The sequence below is a fragment of the Oryzias latipes genome, chromosome 17 (genome assembly GCF_053564925.1).
Source record: "Oryzias latipes strain Hd-rR chromosome 17, Olatipes_Hd-rR_3.1".
In the NCBI taxonomy this organism is placed as follows: domain Eukaryota; kingdom Metazoa; phylum Chordata; class Actinopteri; order Beloniformes; family Adrianichthyidae; genus Oryzias; species Oryzias latipes.
In genome coordinates, this window is record NC_136253.1 from 35,139,291 (window position 1) to 35,157,709 (window position 18,419).

The 18,419-nt window shown below is 44.2% G+C and overlaps 1 protein-coding gene across 1 annotated transcript; it reads right to left on the reverse strand.

Annotated features, from left to right (window-relative positions):
- Positions 1-10,192: 10,192 nt before the first annotated feature.
- and2 (actinodin2) lies at positions 10,193-15,900 on the reverse strand. The gene is made up of 6 exons (XM_004079453.5): positions 15,739-15,900; positions 15,408-15,500; positions 13,534-13,575; positions 12,352-12,485; positions 11,126-12,013; positions 10,193-10,949 (listed from the first exon to the last, which is right to left on the reverse strand). Exons 2-6 carry the CDS (start codon positions 15,478-15,480, stop codon positions 10,566-10,568), a joined length of 1,521 nt encoding a protein of 506 aa, XP_004079501.1. The 5' UTR covers positions 15,481-15,500; positions 15,739-15,900; the 3' UTR covers positions 10,193-10,565.
- Positions 15,901-18,419: the final 2,519 nt, after the last annotated feature.

The window sequence follows — 18,419 nt, forward strand, 5'->3', positions numbered from 1 at the left end:
CTCTGCCTCGTTAATCTTTGAGTAAATACTCCCGCATGAAGCTCAGCTTTAACCCCCTCCCTCATCTCTGCTCTACCTTTGGTGTAAGTGTTCACTGTGACTTTTTCAGGTGGATCTACCTGCTAAAGAGTCACTTCAGTGAATCATCTGTGAAAAACAAAAGGTTCAAAATTCAGAAACTGCATTACAGTTTCTAACAAAACACTTACAAACTGTAAGCAAACATCCCATAATGCTTTGGCGCCTTCAGGGCTGTTGCTGTTCCTGTGTAAACTATAAAAGTACATTTTTTATGAAGGAAAATTGACATCAAGAACAGAGGCAGCTCTGTTCAGCGGCAGACGCTCTCTGCAGGGTTCCTGTCCCGGTTTGATGTGATTGGGGGGTCTGAGACCTACAGTTAAGCTGGAGGGTCTGCTTGAAGAGACACAGAGGGAGCCTCATCAGTAAATATTATTGCTTTAACAATCATTAATTTATAGATTACGGTCAGAATCGTACTTGTTGCTGCTGAACCAAGTTCCAGATACAATTATGAAAGGTCCACATCCTATAGATAATCCATGGTGGTTCTGAGGTAGCTTTTGTCTTTTTAACCTGCTCGCCACGTCCTCCTGTTCTGTGTCAGCTGGTCGCCTGCCAAGCACTTGTCCCATGACCCCCCCTCCCCCATAGCTCATAGGTGCATCTGGCTGAGGTATAAAACCCACATAGATCACTGTTTATGAGCAACAACTGCAGCAACATGTAATCTGATTCCAACTTTTGGTTGCAGAGGTTTGAAAACAGTTTGGAGCTTCTCTGCAGTCTCACAGTCCCACACATGGAACCTGACCTTCTAGGAAGTTCCTTCCAGCTTCGTTTCCTGGGTGGAGACAGGATTTCCCAGCCTGTGTCCAGATGAAGGATGGATACAGGGCGGAGACGCCTGCTGGTGGAGCTGTGACGGAGGATAAGTGAGCTGCTTTGTGACACTGAGGACTTAGCCAACATTCTTCTGTAGGAAAACATCGTTCCAAACGCTGACCGCGGCTCTTCTATTTATTCTGTGTAGATGCAGGTTTGCACATAAATGTAAAGGCTCAGGTATGAATAATTCAGAGGATGAGTGTCGGGGGACTGTGTCTGTCACCATAGTGGATTTCCTTTCACCAAAGGGAATTTTAGAAACAAAAATGTTGAATTGAGTTCTTATTTTCTGGTATTAGGGTTTAAAAAACAGGCATGTTAGAAATCCAGCAGTGCTTTAAAGGTATTTCACTGATACTTGTTTTAAAAACGCTTCATCTGAATGTACTGAGAAGCTGACATGTTTAACACCAGACTGTCCAACATACCTGAAGATCCCTTCTGCATTTCTGCAATCTCTGTAAATGCAGCAGCCTGGGTCCGAACGGACGTGGCTCCTGGGTTTGGTGGCAGCGGTGGGCCGTCATGCCAGAACATTCCACTTAGACCGAAGAGGATGGAAACAGGATGGAAACAAGACCTGAACACCAATTCTAACATAGAAGAGCCAGGAGGCACGGAATAAAAACAAAAAAAACAAATATGAATCTCTGTGCAGATAAATGTTTGTTTGTTAGAACCGTAGACAAATTTCTTTTCAAATTGTTTTGAGAAAATTGTCTTCTTGGTTTGTTTCATTTTCGGCAAGAGCAAAAAAATGTCAAATAAAAACCTAAAATATAAATAGATTAAAATATGTAAAATTAATATCTAAACATGGATAAAAATTAGAAACCATTTTGGGTAGCAGTTATTAACAATGGACGAAATATTTAAAACAAAAAACATAAAAAGAAAAAACTGAATATATATGTAATTTTTTTAAACTGAAAGCATTTTGGGTAGCAGCAATAAATATTAGGCAACATATTTATAACAAAAACGGAAGGAAAAAACATAAAACCATAAATAAAAAGGTAGATGAAAAAATGTAGGAACCAAAACACGGGCCAAAAAAATTTCAAATTAAAATATTAAAATGAAAAAAAGAAATTATAAAAATTAAAAAATAAAACTACAAACACATTTTGGTAAGCAGCAATTAAATATCTGTCAAAAAAATGTAGAATAAAAATTAAAAAAAAGTAAAAAAACATTTAGAAAGCAGTGACCTCATTTAACCCTGTGAGTTCTATTAATCTATTGGAGAGAAAAACAGCCCAGAATGGAAAAAAACAAAGCAGGAAATAACAGTACATCTTCTGTGATCTGTCCTTTTTCTGTCTTCACTCATGTTCACAGACTGTTTGTGTCTTCATTTATATAACACCGTCCCAAAATCTGCCTCTGTGTTGACTAGAACTCCTCTTTTTTCAATCCAGGCCGACTTTGACAGTGATGTATTTGAGTGGGAGGATCCGTTTGTGCTGACTCAGCAGAGCTTCATCTGAGAGGTTATTGTTGTCATGTTTACTCTGAGTCATTTTTGTTTTCAGTTTGACGTTTTCTTCCACTTTTTCAGGCAAATCAAAGCCTGAAAAGCAAAGTACACTGCTGTCGAGGAAGCTTCGTTTTTGGCCTCATGGACAGCAGGTCAGAGGTCAAACGTGAAGGAAATGCAGCACGAGTATTTCTAACTTTATAAAATATGATTCTTCTGAACGTCTGACCCTTTCGTTTGAGTGAACGCATCACTTCCTCTCACAGGATCGGCGCCAACTGCCCCATGACCCTGAGAATTAAAGAGAGGATTTAAAAAAGGAATAAAGGGATGGAGGGATGGATGTGTCACCCGCTGTCAGTCATGGAGGGTTTTATGGGTGACACATTTGAAATAATCTTACAGATCATACACACAAATAGATACACTGATGGACTGAGGAGTTTGAAGATTTGACCTAAAACATTTCAAACTGACCTGAAATAAATGTGATCTTCTTTTATTGTAGCTTGTTTGATTACACAAACTGCCTGCCTGTCTGCCTGTGTTCCTGCCTGTCCGTCTGTCTGACAGCCTGTCTGTCTGTCTGTCTGCCTGCCTGCCTGTCTGTGTTCCTGCCTGTCCGTCTGTCTGACAGCCTGTCTGTCTGTCTGTCTGTCTGCCTGCCTGCCTGTCTGTGTTCCTGCCTGTCCGTCTGTCTGACAGCCTGTCTGCCTGTCTGCCTGTTTGCCTGCCTGAAAGCCTGTCTGTCTGCCTGCTTGTCTGTGTTCCTGCCTGTCCGTCTGCCTGACAGCCTGTCTGCCTGTCCGTCTGCCTGTGTTCCTGCCTGTCCGTCTGTCTGACAGCCTGTCTGCCTGCCTGCCTGTCTGTGTTCCTGGCTGTCCTTCTGCCTGACAGCCTGTCTGCCTGTCTGTCTGTCTCCCTTTGTTCCTGCCTGTCTGCCTGACAGCCTGTCTGTCTGCCTGTCTGCCTGCCTGACTGTCTGCCTGTCGGTCTGCCTATATTCCTGCCTGTCCGTCTGCCTGACAGCCTGTATGTGTGCCTGTCTGCCTGTTTGCCTGCCTGACAGCCTGTCTGCCTGTCTGCCTGTCTCTCTGCCTGCCTCTCTGCCTGTCAGTAATTAACAGCAGACGTGTGACGGTGATAAAGCAGAAGACTGAGCGCGCTCCCTGTGAGGCGCTGAAAGGCGCTTATCTTCATATCATAATGTTTAAAACCTGCAGCAATTATTCTCCACAGAAGCGTGAAATTGATTCCAAACATTTTCTTTCAGTCCTCCCCACCCTGTTGGATTCCTGCTCTACCGAAACCACCTGTAATGAAACCCGGTCTGAGCAGCTGATTTGTGCGATCTCACCTGAAGAGGTCGGAGCTTCACCTGTGTGGAGAAACGCCGGCGCTCAAAAGCAGATGCTGGTAAAACACGGACCAGTGCTTTCATGAAGATAAAGGCTGCTGTGGCTGGGAGGCCTTCATTTCAACGGGACAAGCAGATGTAGCGGCTGAACTGGTAAACTGCGCCCCCTGCTGGAAGACTCCTGTACCTTCATCAGTGGCCTCACCTCACAGCTCAGACTGATCCCAAAAGGGAATTTCAGCTGATTCTAACTAAACTAAAGCTTTAATCAGAGCAATAACGTTGTTTCTCAGCCTAAGAAAAGCAAAACCTGAAGACGTCAGAAAGACTCAAAGCAAAACCTTTAGGCGTCTGTCTCCAAAAACGACTGAACACGGATGAAAACCCATGTGACTCACCTTTGACCACGTTTAAGCCCCACTTTGAAACTTTTTTTTTCTTCTTCCTTTTGACCTGCAGGATGACACAGTGGCGGAGTGGTTAGCACTCTCCGTTCAAAGGGAGATGGTTTGAATCCCAGCTACAGTCTTTCTGAGTTTGCATGTGCTCCTTTCACGTTAAAAACTGAAAACAAAAACCTTTTACTACTAAAGTAAAAAGTTTCAATTAAAAATGTCTTATTTTCTGTTTGTGCAATAAAAATAAAATGATCTATATTGTCTCTAGGCGGGAATGTTGGTTCACTGGGGACCTGTTCTTGATGAACCCCGCCTTCAACCAACTGTAGCTGGGATAGGCTCCAGCAACGCCTTAGATTTAGTGGGTTCTGAAGATAGATGAATGGATGGATGCATGGATGGATGGACAGATGGATGGATGGATGGACAGAAGGATGGATGCATGGATGGATGGATGGATGGATGGATGGATGGATGGATGGATGGATGGACAGATGGATGGATGGATGGATGGATGGATGGATGGATGGATGGATGGATGGATGGATCTTCCTGTAAATCCCTCTCTGAACGCTGCAGATAAACTGTCCGTCCTCAAATAGAAAAACATCTTGTCAAAATAAAGGAGCAACATTAGGAGAGATTTAGGGAAAATGTGTCACCAACAGCATCTTTTGCTGCACAGCAGAATCAACATCATCTAACGTGTTGAAATATTTAGTATTTCACCATGTTTCAGCTAAAGACTGACTGATGCTGCATGAATTAAACATGATCCCAGTTTTAACTCGTGTTTCAAACCAGGAAACATCTGAAAAAGCAAACCTCTGTTCTATCTTTGCTTTTTTGTTTCCAAACACATTTTTATCTTTACTTTTTCTATAGTTTCGAAAAGGTCACAAATTCTGAAATGTCTGGGGGGGGAAATTCAAATTCATTACTAAACCAACAAACTTTAATTTTTTCTACATAACACCATATTACCAAACAAACATGTGAAATCATAAAAATATCATATGATTGATGGACTTTGCTAAGTTTTTGCCAAAACATTTTTCTTCCAAGTGGATTTCTGTTTGTTAAAGGAGAGGATGCTTCTGAAAAATATGGTACGATCCACGTTCAATGGATTAAACAGGGATTGTACCACCTTTTTAGTGAAGCTTTGACGACACAGAATTTATCTGGAAGTGAAGCATGTTGGATGTGAGAAAAAGAATAATAGGAAATAATATTCAAACATTTTAAATCACCTTTTCCTCCAAACTAAAGCGAATAAGACTTTCTGCTATTAAAATAGGAGAAAGTATATAATAAACCATGTATTACCCAGGATTTATGAACAGTAAATCCTTCAGATCTTTCTGTCTTCTTTCATCTTTATTGTTCAGCAGAAGAGTTTGACACAAGTCCAGACGTTCCTGGTCAACAGCTGCATTCAGGAGTGGGTGGGCTCTCTGCAGAGGATGTTGCATTCAGGTTTCATTGCCGCCTGCGGCGTGAGTTACGTGCCCGTCAGTGGCGCACGTCTCTGCTGAGAGCAGCAGCTGCTCAGGTGTTAATAGCTGAGCAGCAGCGCCCCCCCCCCCTGAGTTCCACCTGAAACACACGAGAAAACGTCTGACAGACAACCCAAAGTGTCGGTTCAGAAGAAAAATGTTCTTTTCCAAATGCACCATGACGTTAGATCTTTTGTAGAAGCATCTTCTCCTGTAACAAGAACAAATCCACAGGGACGCAAAAAATGCTGCTTCTAAAACAGAAATGTGTTTAAAAAGAAATTTTTAAATGTAAGAAATGTTTGTGAATCAAACGAATCCTAAACGGCTAAAAGTGTCACCTCCTCCTTCCAGAACCAGAGCTGGTGTTGAACATTACAAGATTTAACCGAAAAAGCTTCACTTAGCGAGCCGGACTCCGAACTGAACCTCTTCAGAGAAAAGACTGAACCAATGATGACATTTAGAAGTTTAAAATCCAATTTCTGATTCATGCTCCGTCATCAGAGCATCACTCAGTTTCCACTGTTTGTCCTCCGAAGCTGAAATATTGACATCAATTGAGAATATTGAGACATGAAGCTCACTGTCTTGATCCCACTGTACTGAATAATTACAGACCTATCTCTAATCTGCCATTTTTAGGAAAAGTCCTTGAAAAAGTTGTCTACCAACAGCTCACTGACTTTCTCTTATTAAACAATTCATTTGATGTTTTCCAGTCAGGTTTTAGACCCCATCATAGCACAGAAACTGCTCTTATCAAGTTAACCAACGACATCCGCCTGAACACTGATGATGGCAAAGTCTCTGTCTTAATCCTGCTAGACCTGAGCGCTGCCTTTGATACTGTTGATCATGGGATCCTTTTGCACAGACTCCAAGACTGGGTTGGCATCTCTGGATCTGCCCTAAGTTGGCTCAAGTCTTATCTGGAAGACAGGAAATATTTTGTTGAAATTGGGAGTTGTGTCTCAGACTACATGGCCTTGACTTGTGGTGTGCCCCAGGGATCGATCCTGGGACCCCTTCTGTTCAACCTCTACATGCTGCCACTAGGGCAGTTAATACGCAGTAATAACATTCCTTATCACAACTATGCAGATGATACTCAGATCTATGTGTCACTGACAGCAGGTGAATATGGGCCAGTGGATTCACTCAGCCACTGCCTCCAACAGATCAGTGCGTGGATGCAGAACAACTTTCTCCAGCTAAACTCAAACAAGACCGAAGTTATTATTTTTGGCCCACAGAAACAAAGAGAAAGAGTCAGTAGCTACCTTCATTCTCTGTCTCTTAAACCCTCAAATCAAGTCAGAAATCTAGGGGTAATCATGGACTCTGACCTGAACTTTAACAGCCATATCAAGTCAGTAACATCAGCAGCATTTTATCATCTGAAAAACATTGCCAAAATCAAAAACATAATCTCAAAGCGAGACCTGGAGATACTTATCCATGCATTTGTCTCCAGTACGTTAGACTACTGTAACGGCCTGCTCACCGGCCTGTCCAAACGAGCTGTAACACAGCTTCAGTACATCCAGAATGCTGCTGCTCGAGTCCTGACCAGAACCAGGAAGTATGATCACATTAGTCCTGTGCTCAGGTCTCTGCACTGGCTCCCTGTACCTCAAAGAATAGACTTCAAAGCAGCTCTGCTTGTGTACAAGTCTCTCCATGGCCGAGCACCAAAGTACATCTCTGACATGTTAGTGCCATATGAACCATCTCGTACTCTGAGGACCTCAGGGGCCGGCCTCCTGTTGATTCCCAGAGTCAGAACTAAACAAGGGGAATCAGCGTTTCAATATTCTGCAGCTAAAATCTGGAACAGCCTCCCTGAAGTCGTAAGACAGGCCTCTTCTGTGTTCATGTTCAAATCTAGACTTAAAACATTTCTGTTTAGCCGTGTATATGACTGAAAGGTCCTATCTGCACCTTTCTTTCCTTCCTTTCTTTTTAAATCTTTTTTTTCTTTTCTTTTAAAGTAAATTTTATGTTGATTATTTCTATGATGTATTGTGATTTTAATGCATTTTTCTGTTTTGTGAAGCACCTTGAATTACTTTGTGTACGAATTGTGCTATACAAATAAACTTGCCTTGCCTTGCCTTGCCACTGTGTTCATGTTTGGTGTAGTGGTGTAGTGGTTAGCACTTTTGCCTCACAGTGTGGTTCAAATCCCAGCTGGGTGAAGTTTGCCTGATCTCCTTGCGCTCTGTGTGGGTTTTCTCTGTTTCGCTCCCACAGCCCAAAAAACATGCCTCAAAGGTTCATTTATGTCTCCAAATCAGGGGTCACCAGGATGGAACTGAGGGCTATTTCATGGGCACTAGCTCGACAGGACCTGCTTGCTAGAAAACGTCCTAAATTATCCCTACGTGTGCACGTGCGTGGCTCTGTGACAGACAGTTCACCTGTTCAGTGGGCAACCCCGCCCTCAGCAAACCGTAACCAGAATATAGGCTCCAGCAACACCACCATCCCATTAAGGCAGGGGTCGGGAACCTTTTTGGCCAAGAGAGCCATAAACGCCACATATTTTTAAATGTAATTTCGAAAGAGCCATACAATAATAAAGTGTCCCTTTCCCACACTGAGGCACGGAGACTTAACCTCTTTTAAGGTTCTTTATTCTGGTTACTATAGACGTACAATTAATTCAGAAACTCCTCAGTCTCTCCCGCTGAGACGAGAGCGCTTCTCCCAACTTTATATTCCCCTGCTCCCGCTCCAGCCCTCCCATTTCCCTTATTTGGCCCATAGCTGAACCCAATTGGTCCAAATTACCTAACAACAGGCTGAGCGACAGAACTGAGAGCCAATCAGATCTCTGCTTGATGCGTTCAACGAACTCCAGAACTTTTAACGCGGCCCAACAGCCACCCAGCCCAAGTCAGTATGCAACGATATGTTTAAAACTAAATATTCAAATGAATGTGTGCATTTGGTTTAATTTCAACATTTTTAAAGTACAATAAACATGTGGATTGTTTTTAATAACATTGTTATGCTGTTGCTAATAAATGATGAGTATTTCTCGTGGTAGTTTTGCTGATGGTCTAGTCTGGTTGATACGTGGTGAGTTTCTGCTTCATGCAGGCGTTGAGACTTTAAACGTCATCGTAGGTCTGAATGTTCTGTAGATGTGACAAAGACTGATCACATGCAGACGGGGAGCCAAACACACACTCACACGCTGCAGTGAGTGGTAAATGGCGTATACTTATATAGCGCCTTTCTTCCTACAAGGACAAAGCGCTTTACAGTCACAGACCCATTCACCCAGTCACACACACATTCACACACACGCTGGTGGCCGAGTGACGGGCAGCGGGTTTTACGTTTTCACAATCCCTGCACGATTCACCTGCTGCCGGTCCCCATAACCCCCCCACCTCTCTCTGCTTTCTCCCTCACACATCCCGTCCCCGCAAATGCGCGCTCTTTCTCAGAGACGAGAGCGCGCAGTTTTAGGCACGGCAATTCACAGGTTTCCGCGTGGTACAAACTCTGCGAGATAGATTATAGTAATTGATAGTGCTGGCGCAGATTTTTCTCTCCAAGCACCGCTACTACTGCGCGCCTCTGGCATCGCATCGCGCCCGAGAAGGACTGGACTAATGATAAAAAAAAAAAAAGTATAATTAAAGATTTGTCTGCGAGCCACATGTGACCATCAAAAGAGCCATATATGGCTCGCGAGCCATAGGTTCCCGACCCCTGCATTAAGGGTTCAGCGGGTTCTGAAGATGGACAGATGGGTTCACTTAGTTCCAGCAGGGGTTCTATAATTAAAGTTTGGTTGATTGATATACTTGTTTACGTCATGTTTGCAATAAACCAAAGGTTTGAATTCAATGACATTTTAAGTCATCTGTTATCAAAACAAGGAATTTTGTGGTAAACCCTGATGGTCCTTAGCTACCTCAGATATTGTGTGCGATAAATTCACAATTGTGTTTTGACTTGTGCTATCCTAGGCACGTTATTATTGGGAGTGGGGTCATCTAGACCCACTAGACAGTGCTCTGAACCTTTTTTCTTCAATGATTTGTGATCTTCACTGGTGTCCATGGATTACATGAAATCTTTCCACCTTTATCCACCTTTGTCATGGTAGGGAGAACACCTCGATGGAAGGGGGGGGGTCATCTGGACCCCATAGGATAGCACAAGGGTTAAAGGTCGCTCAAATCTGTGGGACGGATCTGAAATAAGGCACTGAAGGACATGTTCTGTCTTTGCTCTGTTCTTTTATAATATGGAAAATGAGGGTGGTCAGCCGCTACTATTATGGGATGTTTGTTACAGCAGCTAATGCTGGAAAATGACTGTGTCTTCTGGAACTTGTGTCCTCAGGTAGGATGAATGAACCCTCTTCATCACAAATTCAAAATTCAAATTAATTTTATTTATATAGAACCTTTCATGACAGCAACGACAGCTCAAGGTGCTGTACATAAAAACAGGGTCACACTATCAGGAGGGTTTCCTGCTTTCTTGCCGAGCAGATAATTTAACGTGAAAAATGTCCAGAAACTCAACAGATTCTTTTTTTTTATTTAGAACTTTGTCCAAACTAGGAGGAGGACATGTGAAGGTTATCAGTGTCACAGAAATACTGGAAAACATTAAATACAAGGCAGAAAAGGAAGAATGTCCAAAAACCCAAAGCGGTTTGCTAAAACTACACATCTATACACATGACTCTTCAGAAAAAATGCATACAAACATGGAGGATTTCATGCACACAGTTCACAGAATTTGGTTGCAGACTTTGCTTGGTCGTGTTTAATCTGGACCAAAGCTGAGAAAACGTAGATTTTTGTTGGTAGAAGTAGGTTTTGGGTGGAGAAGCTGCTTCCTGTACGAGCGTCTGCGGGAGGAAGTCCAGAGGCGGAGCAGGCCAGCTTTCATTTGTGGTGGTTCAGGACTCCTCTGAGGAAGTCCTCAAAGCGAGGAGCGGAGACTTCCTTTGCCGCCTCGTCCGCCATCTTGTCCTCGTCTGCGACGGGCTCGTCCGCAGAGGCGGCGGGCTCGGCGTGACGCAGGCGGCAGTTGTAGTCGATCTCGGGGTCGCAGTCCGGATGGGGGAGGAGCACGCCGTCCTTGCTGAGCTTTGGGGCGTCGACGCTGGGGGGTGGAGCGAACTTCCAGCAGTTGGGGTCGTAGGGGTGGCAGAAGGGTCGGGCCGGGTCGGTGGGGCCAGACTTGACGGGGGTGCAGTCTTTGTCATAGTGCACGTAGCAGTCGTGGCCCTCCTTGGTCTTACCGCGGACGCCGAGCTGGTAGCGTACCTGGTTGATTGATTGATTGATTGATTGATTGATTTGTGTTTTTGAATCAAACAAAAGCAAAGAATTTTAAACATCAAGTAAAACCAACTGATTTTAATAAACCACGTTAGGATTAAAGACACAGATTACAGTGGATTAGTCAACAGAAACCTTCTACCACAACGTCAGATTCACACCTGGTGCTGGGGGAGCTGCCGGGGGGGCTGGCGCAGGGCAGCGGCGGCTGCCAGTATGCAGTAGGGATTGTAACGAGGGTCACATGTCAGGGGGGCGGCGGGAGGGGCCGGCTCTTCCTGGGGGGCGTACTCCAGGACGGGCTTCGTGAGGCTGGACAGCTTGGTGGCCGTCAGGGGGTTGCAGCCCCCATCGAAGAGGGGGTTGCACTGCTGCTCCTTGGGAGCCTCCCCAGCAGCCAGAGGGGCGGGGCCAACATTGTTCACGCACAGAGGATCCACGGCCGGGTCACAGGCGGGGTGCAGCAGGTGGTAGAAGCCGGTCGGGGCCTTCTGGACCAGGGCCGGCATGCAGTAGGGGTCCTTGGGGTCACATTTGAGGGCGGCGTAGGATGGAGCCGGACCGAGGGCCGGGCGGTAGCCGTAAGCTGCCCTTAGGTGGTACTGCAGGCACTCCACGTCTTCAGGGTGGCAGATCCTCAGCAGTTCTGCCCTCTGCTCGGCACTGAGGAAGGGCTCCAGGACGGGGGCGTAGTAGTAGTAACCGGTGGGGCTTTTTAGGGGTAGGGGCAGCACCGGGCTCAGGACAGGAGCCGGCACCTTGGCCGGAGCTGGCTCCGGAGCGGCAGCTTTGGCAGACAATGAGTACAGGCAGTAGGGGTCAAGGTAGGGGTTGCACATCTTGACGGCAGCAGACCTGATGGGGGCGGGCATCACCACAGCCGCTTTGGGCTTGCTGGTGGACTCGGCAATGCACTCCGGGTCGTCGGAGTCCGCACAGGCCTTGTAGATTTGACTGAGGTGATTGAGGTAGTGGTTGAAGGTGGGGCCCTCCTCAGACCTGTGCTTGTTCTGCAGGTAAGCCATGTACAGACGATCCAGGTCCTCCACCTGGAGCACAGCAAGACAAGCAGAAATGAACCAGTCCTGATCCAAAAGGAGTCCCTCAGACTGACTCTGGATTGTTAGAAGATCGGGCCAAATATGGTTTTTGTTTTTGGAATCAGTGAAGTTAGAAACCTTCAGGCCTCTGAGGGGTGAAGCTGGAGGATGAGGAGAACTTACAAACACATAACATGACAGCGAGAAGTTCCTTTTTTAAAGACTAAACCTTCAAATTAACACCAAAAAAATGACCTCACGGAAGAATATTGCCTTTTAAAACTAAAGTACAGTTTTATCATTAGTAGAGGAAGACGTTGGGCGATGAAGGAGGAACAGGAACTCACTCCCTCCTGGTTGTGGGTGTCCATGAAGTACTTGTACCACCCCCAGAAGTCCGGCACGCGCTGGAACTGAGGCACCGCCACCACATCCACGTTCCGTCTGCTGCGAACCGGCTGCTTCAGGTCGGCGGCGGCCGCTGTGGACAGAGGGAGGGGGCACAAAAAACAAAAACTGTTCTCTGCAATTAGTTGAAAACGTTTTTCTCTCTTTCATTTTGACATCCTGTTCATTCTCTGGCAGAAATGCTGCCTTTTCCTGGTTTTGTTGACTTTAGTTGAACTTGAGTTTTGTTTTATTTTCCGTCTCCTCTCATCAGCTCTGCGATCAATCAGCTGTTTGTCCTTCATCATATTTAAGTCCAGGGTTTTCAGTTGTTCTCCATCGAACCTGTTTTGACTTTTTAGCCTCACATCTCATCAAGTTTATTTTAGTTCTGCTTTTTCTTTTTCTTTCTAAAGTCAGGTATTAAAATCTGCAAAAACTAATTTAGGCTAAAAAACAAAAAAATGTGAACCTGCATCTGCATGAACTGTGTAATTGTGAAGATGTGAGATGATGTTTTATTTATATTTGTTTTTGTTCATTCTGTTTTTAACAAGTTAATTACTCTTATCTGTGTAATGACTGACAAACTATTTACCGGTATTTCGCTTTTAGTGGTACATTTGATCACAGTAAGTTCATATGTTGATGAATGTCGGATGTTCTGACCAAAGAGCACTTTTTTTTTGAACCAGTGACCTCCTCAAACCTCCTTCCCTGACATTTCTTAAGTCAGTTTCCAGCATAAATACTCTACTTTCCTACCAGTTTTGTAAAATTTGACTTCTTTTAAGTTCTGTGCAGGTTAAAGGGTCTTAACTGACATATAACTGCAGATAAATCTAGTTTTTTTAAGTTGAAACAAGTTTTTTTTGTTTCTTTCTTTAACACGGGGAGGAACATGCGTCTCTTCCGGAGCGTCACGGCTTTGACTGAGCCGTTCTACTCCTGGACCAGCAGATGTTCCGTCAGGTTTCAGCAAAGCAGGCGGCGTTCAAACCCCCCCAAGTTCCTCGGAACGACAGATTTTTTCAAATGTGAACACATTTGCTGCTTGCACGATTTTCCAAAACGATCCCCGAGCTGAGAGCATTGAGCGTTGTGTGTGTGTGGTGTGTGTGTGTGTGAGGGGGGGTCATCACCTTCATCCTGCTGGTGCTGAACAGGAACTGCGCCCAGAAACTCTGCAAGGACACAAACTGCAGCGTCAGCAACAACGTTCTGACCCGAAACAGATGTCGAGTTTTTCCCCGAACACCAGGGAAAACTCTGACGAGCCTCCTAACGAGCCTCTGGGAGAAACTCGGCAGGTCCTGCAGCTCCGGCGCCTCCTCACAGCCAACATCCCGCACGTAAACACCCCATCACCACCCCCACCTCCAGGCCTCCACCCGGCCTCTGTATAGTTTAGCTTTGAACCCAATCTGTGGAGTTTATGCCACAACCGAGCCCCCCCCAAAGTAAACCTGTAAAAGTACAAAGAGAGCCCCCCCCTCCCCCCATGTACACACCAATTACTGTAACAGCAGCTAATGGGAGTGAGAGGATGTGTCTGCCTGCAGCTCTGCAGAGCTTCTGCAAGGAGGTTAATGACCAACTAAACAGGCGAGTCAGCTGATTATCACTGCAGCTCCAGATTCCTCCACAGCTTCACGTGGAGAACCTCCAAGAGCGGAGTTACGACTCCAGAAAGGTTTGGGGGCACTGAAGGGCCTCCTGCTGTTTCACTGAGAGACGAGGATGCAGCTTCTTCATGACTCACATCAAAGGGCTTCTGTTTCTGCTCACCTCCAGGCCTGTTAGAGCCTCTCTGAGCTTTTTGGTAGTGCAACAATGCGGTTAAAGTTCTGCCTGAAGCTCAACAGGGAGCTTCAGGCACACATTGCTGAAATTTCTCCCCCTAAAAAACTGGACGGATCATGCAGAAGTTCAAACAGAAAAGCGTCCGTTACTGCCTCCAAAGTGAGAGTTAAAGTCCCATCAGTTTGTTTTCACCCCACCCCTGGGGGAGCGGTGAGCTGCACTCCCCCCCTCCAATCCCACCCCTCAATGCTGAGAGCCCAGCAGGGAGCCACTGGGTCCATGGATTTGAACCAACAGCCTTCCATGTCGTCTGTGCAACATCAACAGGTCAACAAAGCCACGAAGGATGAGAAGAACCGTATAACTGTAAAATAATACACAGGTACTCATAGTATTCAGTGGTGGTACTTTGCAAAAGGACACACAAAAGAATACTAAAATAATGAAGAATAATTATACAAAGATGGGTTTAGGGGCATATTATTGCACATGTGGCAGGGGAAATAATGCAGAAGTACTCACTAATAGTACCTTTAGTAGTACTATATGTGGTAGTTCTGTGTAAAGTTCTAGGATCATCACAAACCCTTTTTTCAATAAAATGTAGTTTATTGAATCTCAAATCGGTTTTTAGAGCAAGTGAGAAATAAAATCAAGAATTTATCCATTACAAAGATATTTAAAAAAAAACCTTGCTCATGCAAAGGCTGATGGGAAAAATTATAAAACTATGAAATAGAATATTTCTATATATTTCTCATGTTTATCTTGATGCCTGGACTTATTCATAGTCATACAACAAAAGCTTCACTTATGTTTTCCCCTTTGAGTTAAAAATGAAGCCATTAGAAACCCGGTGACATCAGTAGAACCTCAGAAATGTCTGTGGTCCACATCAGTTTCCCTTTGGGAGAATGAGTTTTTATGGTCACGGTGGAGCAGAAACTATTTGATCAAGGGGTTAAAAAGATGGCGCTCTGACATGTTTTCAGTAGGACGTCATCATGCTGGTCTCATTTCATCTGCATTAAACCCTGAAAGATGTTAAGATGTGAACAAGATCAGATCTGCAAATAATCACCACTGCTGTTATTTATTAGGATTCTCAAATAAAAGAAAACGTTTGCAGGAAATTCTGATAAAAAAGAAAACAGATTTTGTCTCAAAAAAGGTTTAAAAAACAAAGATGGTTTGTTAGTTTAATTTTTCTCACCTGGCAGCAAGACGGCGACTAACAGGAGTCCAGTGTGGATGACAGAGAGGGGAGCTCGTCCGGCGGCGAGCATGTCGGATGTTTATGTTCTTCCTAGAGAGAACAAACTCAACATTATTGGATCCTGGTGATCCCAAACCACAGGCACTTCATTCTGCAGCAGAACCAGTGTTTCTGTCTGCAGATGGAAATCCAGAACAATAAACGTTTTTGACGTCTGAAACAGAAAACACTTAGAGACATTTACAGGAGAAAAAACAAAAACCTAACGTTGGTTTAGTAAAGAACAAAGAAACCCTTCAGCAGAAAGTCCCTCTGAGCGTGTCCTTACCTGTGAAGGTGTCTTCTGGGATCGGATGCGGAGGCTCCTGCGGGGGGGGGCCTGCACAGTGAACTTTTTAGCTCTCTGCTCCTGTGTATGAGGAGGGAAACATTTTTAAGGAGGCCCTGCGATCATTAAAAAGGAAAGGCAGCTCCTGCGAGCCGCTCGGGCCCCAGGATTGGCTCCTGTGCAGACAAACGTCCAACCAGTGGAGGTCCTGCCACACGGCCCGGAGATCATTTGCATTTAGAGCTGCTCTCCTCCTGCTTTTGTACTTTCTAATGATTTGTAGTGTCAGAAAAACATTGCAGCATTGGCTGCGCTCCTGGAGCTGCACAGCTGGAATGCGGTTATTTGCTGTGTCTGCGGCTCAGACCTCCAGAGGATTCTGATACCAGACTTTGATGTGCTCTAAACCAACGTTTCCTCCAAGCTTTTCAAACCTGAATTCAGGCTCGAGAAGCTTCCAGAGGTTTTCATGGTCACAGGACCGACCTTTCTGTTTGTTCTTATGATCTGTCTCAGCGCTAAACTCAAACGTTAAAGCTGTTTGTTGTTGATGAACATCAGCATCCGGCTGCAGCTGAGCGACGACGCCATCACGGACTTTGATGAAAACTTCACTGCTGCTAAATCTCTTCTCAAGAAGCAGAAAAAAGACTCCATCTTCTAGGCCTCAAAGCATTTCAAGAATACTGAACGTACTCGTTTCCCGTTCTGTAAAACATAGAACATTTAAAAGCAGACTGGAGGCGGGGCCTGTAGGACAGCTGTGTGCGATGGCTGTGACGATTGGGTGGTGCCACGTTGCCTGCAAAGCCTTCAGCTCCGGTCACATGAACATGCAGTTGATGGTAACCATGGAAACGGAGCACAAGCTCAGAAACCAGACGGGTGTCGATGATACACAACAGAATTTTTCATTAAACAATTGTCACAAACTTTTTTTTCTTCCTTATTTCCTGCTTATTTATTGAAAGATTTGACACATCAGCTGTGCAACTTCATCGGCCTTGGAAGACATGTAAAAAAATTATAATAAAAAAATGCTCCAAAAAATACAAAGAAAAGCTGCACAGCTGACTGGCCTGAGTTAGAAACAAAAACAACAATGATCAACCCTGGGGGGTATTCCAGAAAGCAGGTTATGCTAGTTACCACGGTAAGTTTGAGGCTAAGGAAGTGGATAACCTCAGCTTTCAGATCCTAAAACAGAGGTATGTTTCAAGTAGTAGTAACTCATGCTCTGAACATAACCTGGTCTGGAGCAGGTTTAGTTGAAGGTTAGTTTGTTTTCAGAGAGGTGAAGCAGCATGACGTGTCCATTTGAAGATGATTTAGTGGATGAAGAAGCTCAGATAATACTTTTTCCACCATGAGAGGGTGATAAGACCACATATGGATGTTGGAAAGATAAACTTTATACTTTGATCTAACTTAATTATTTGCTTCAGTTAAGATAAATCATTTTTTTATTCAGTCAGCTTAAAAATAACACGTAGTTATCAGACATTTATTTTACTTTCATTCAAATTAATTCAATAAAGTAGGTGTAACTTTGGTGCTGCTGTTAGGTTGGCACCGCAAGGGATTGTGGGATACCATTCCCTTTGCCTGTCCGGACGGATTTGGGTTTAAGTGTGGGTTTTTGACCAAATGTGTTTAGTTGTTCAGCTGTTTTACTGTGTTTTGCCGTGTTATTTGTACTGTTATAATTAATTCTTTAAGCACCATGAGGGAGAGGATGATGAGGATATTAAGCACCACAAGTGCTGAAGTCTAAGTCATAGCCTTATAACAAAATCTGAGTTTGATGTTGCTAATTCACATTGAATCATTCATTTTAATGTCATAAAAATAAGAATATCTCCAGCCTCAAACGTAGACACATGAGAGTTCAAGAAGTACAATAAATTAAGATGGAAAAACATTTAATTAAATTGGAGTAAAATGACATTTAGTTAGATAAATATGTAAATTTGAGTTGTATAAACAATTATTGAGTTGGATAGAAGTTAGAAATATATTTAACTCAATTACATGTTATCAATTGAAATAATTAATTTAAGTTGGATAATTTATATAAACATGCATCACAATGAAAATAGAAATGAGATCAGAAACTCGTGCGTTTACTTTGTCCGTTCTTTTTCTCCAAGCAGAAACTCTTTCTTTTGCTGATGATGCAGCCGTGTTACTTTTTTGATGGACGTATAATCTTCATATGCCGTCATTAAAATCTCAGACTCCGTCTCACTGAAGTATAGCGCTTTCTTTTTTTCTCCACGCGTTTCCATGGTGACTCTGGAAATCGTTGATCCATTGAGAATGTCTTTATGTACCTGCTGTGCACGTGCATTAACCCAGGGTTACCAAGTGGAGCGTAATTACACCAACTCATACCCGGTCTTTGGGAACCGACATACCCAGAGTAAGGAAGTTCAGGCGGATTTCAGCCAGAGTTCAGGGTTAAAGTCAGGCTAGTTTAAACGGGACTTCTGGAATGGCCCCCTGCTCTGTTGTGTCACCAGTTTGGTTCTCTCATAGTTTTTCTTCATGTTTCAGTTTGTCTATTAACAGCTTTATTCTCTCTCACCAAGCCTAGTCTCCTGCATTTTGGGCCCTCCACCACCAGTTCCTGACAAAACCTGCATTGTGTGGCCCACAAGCGCCACCCCCCCCCCCCCCCT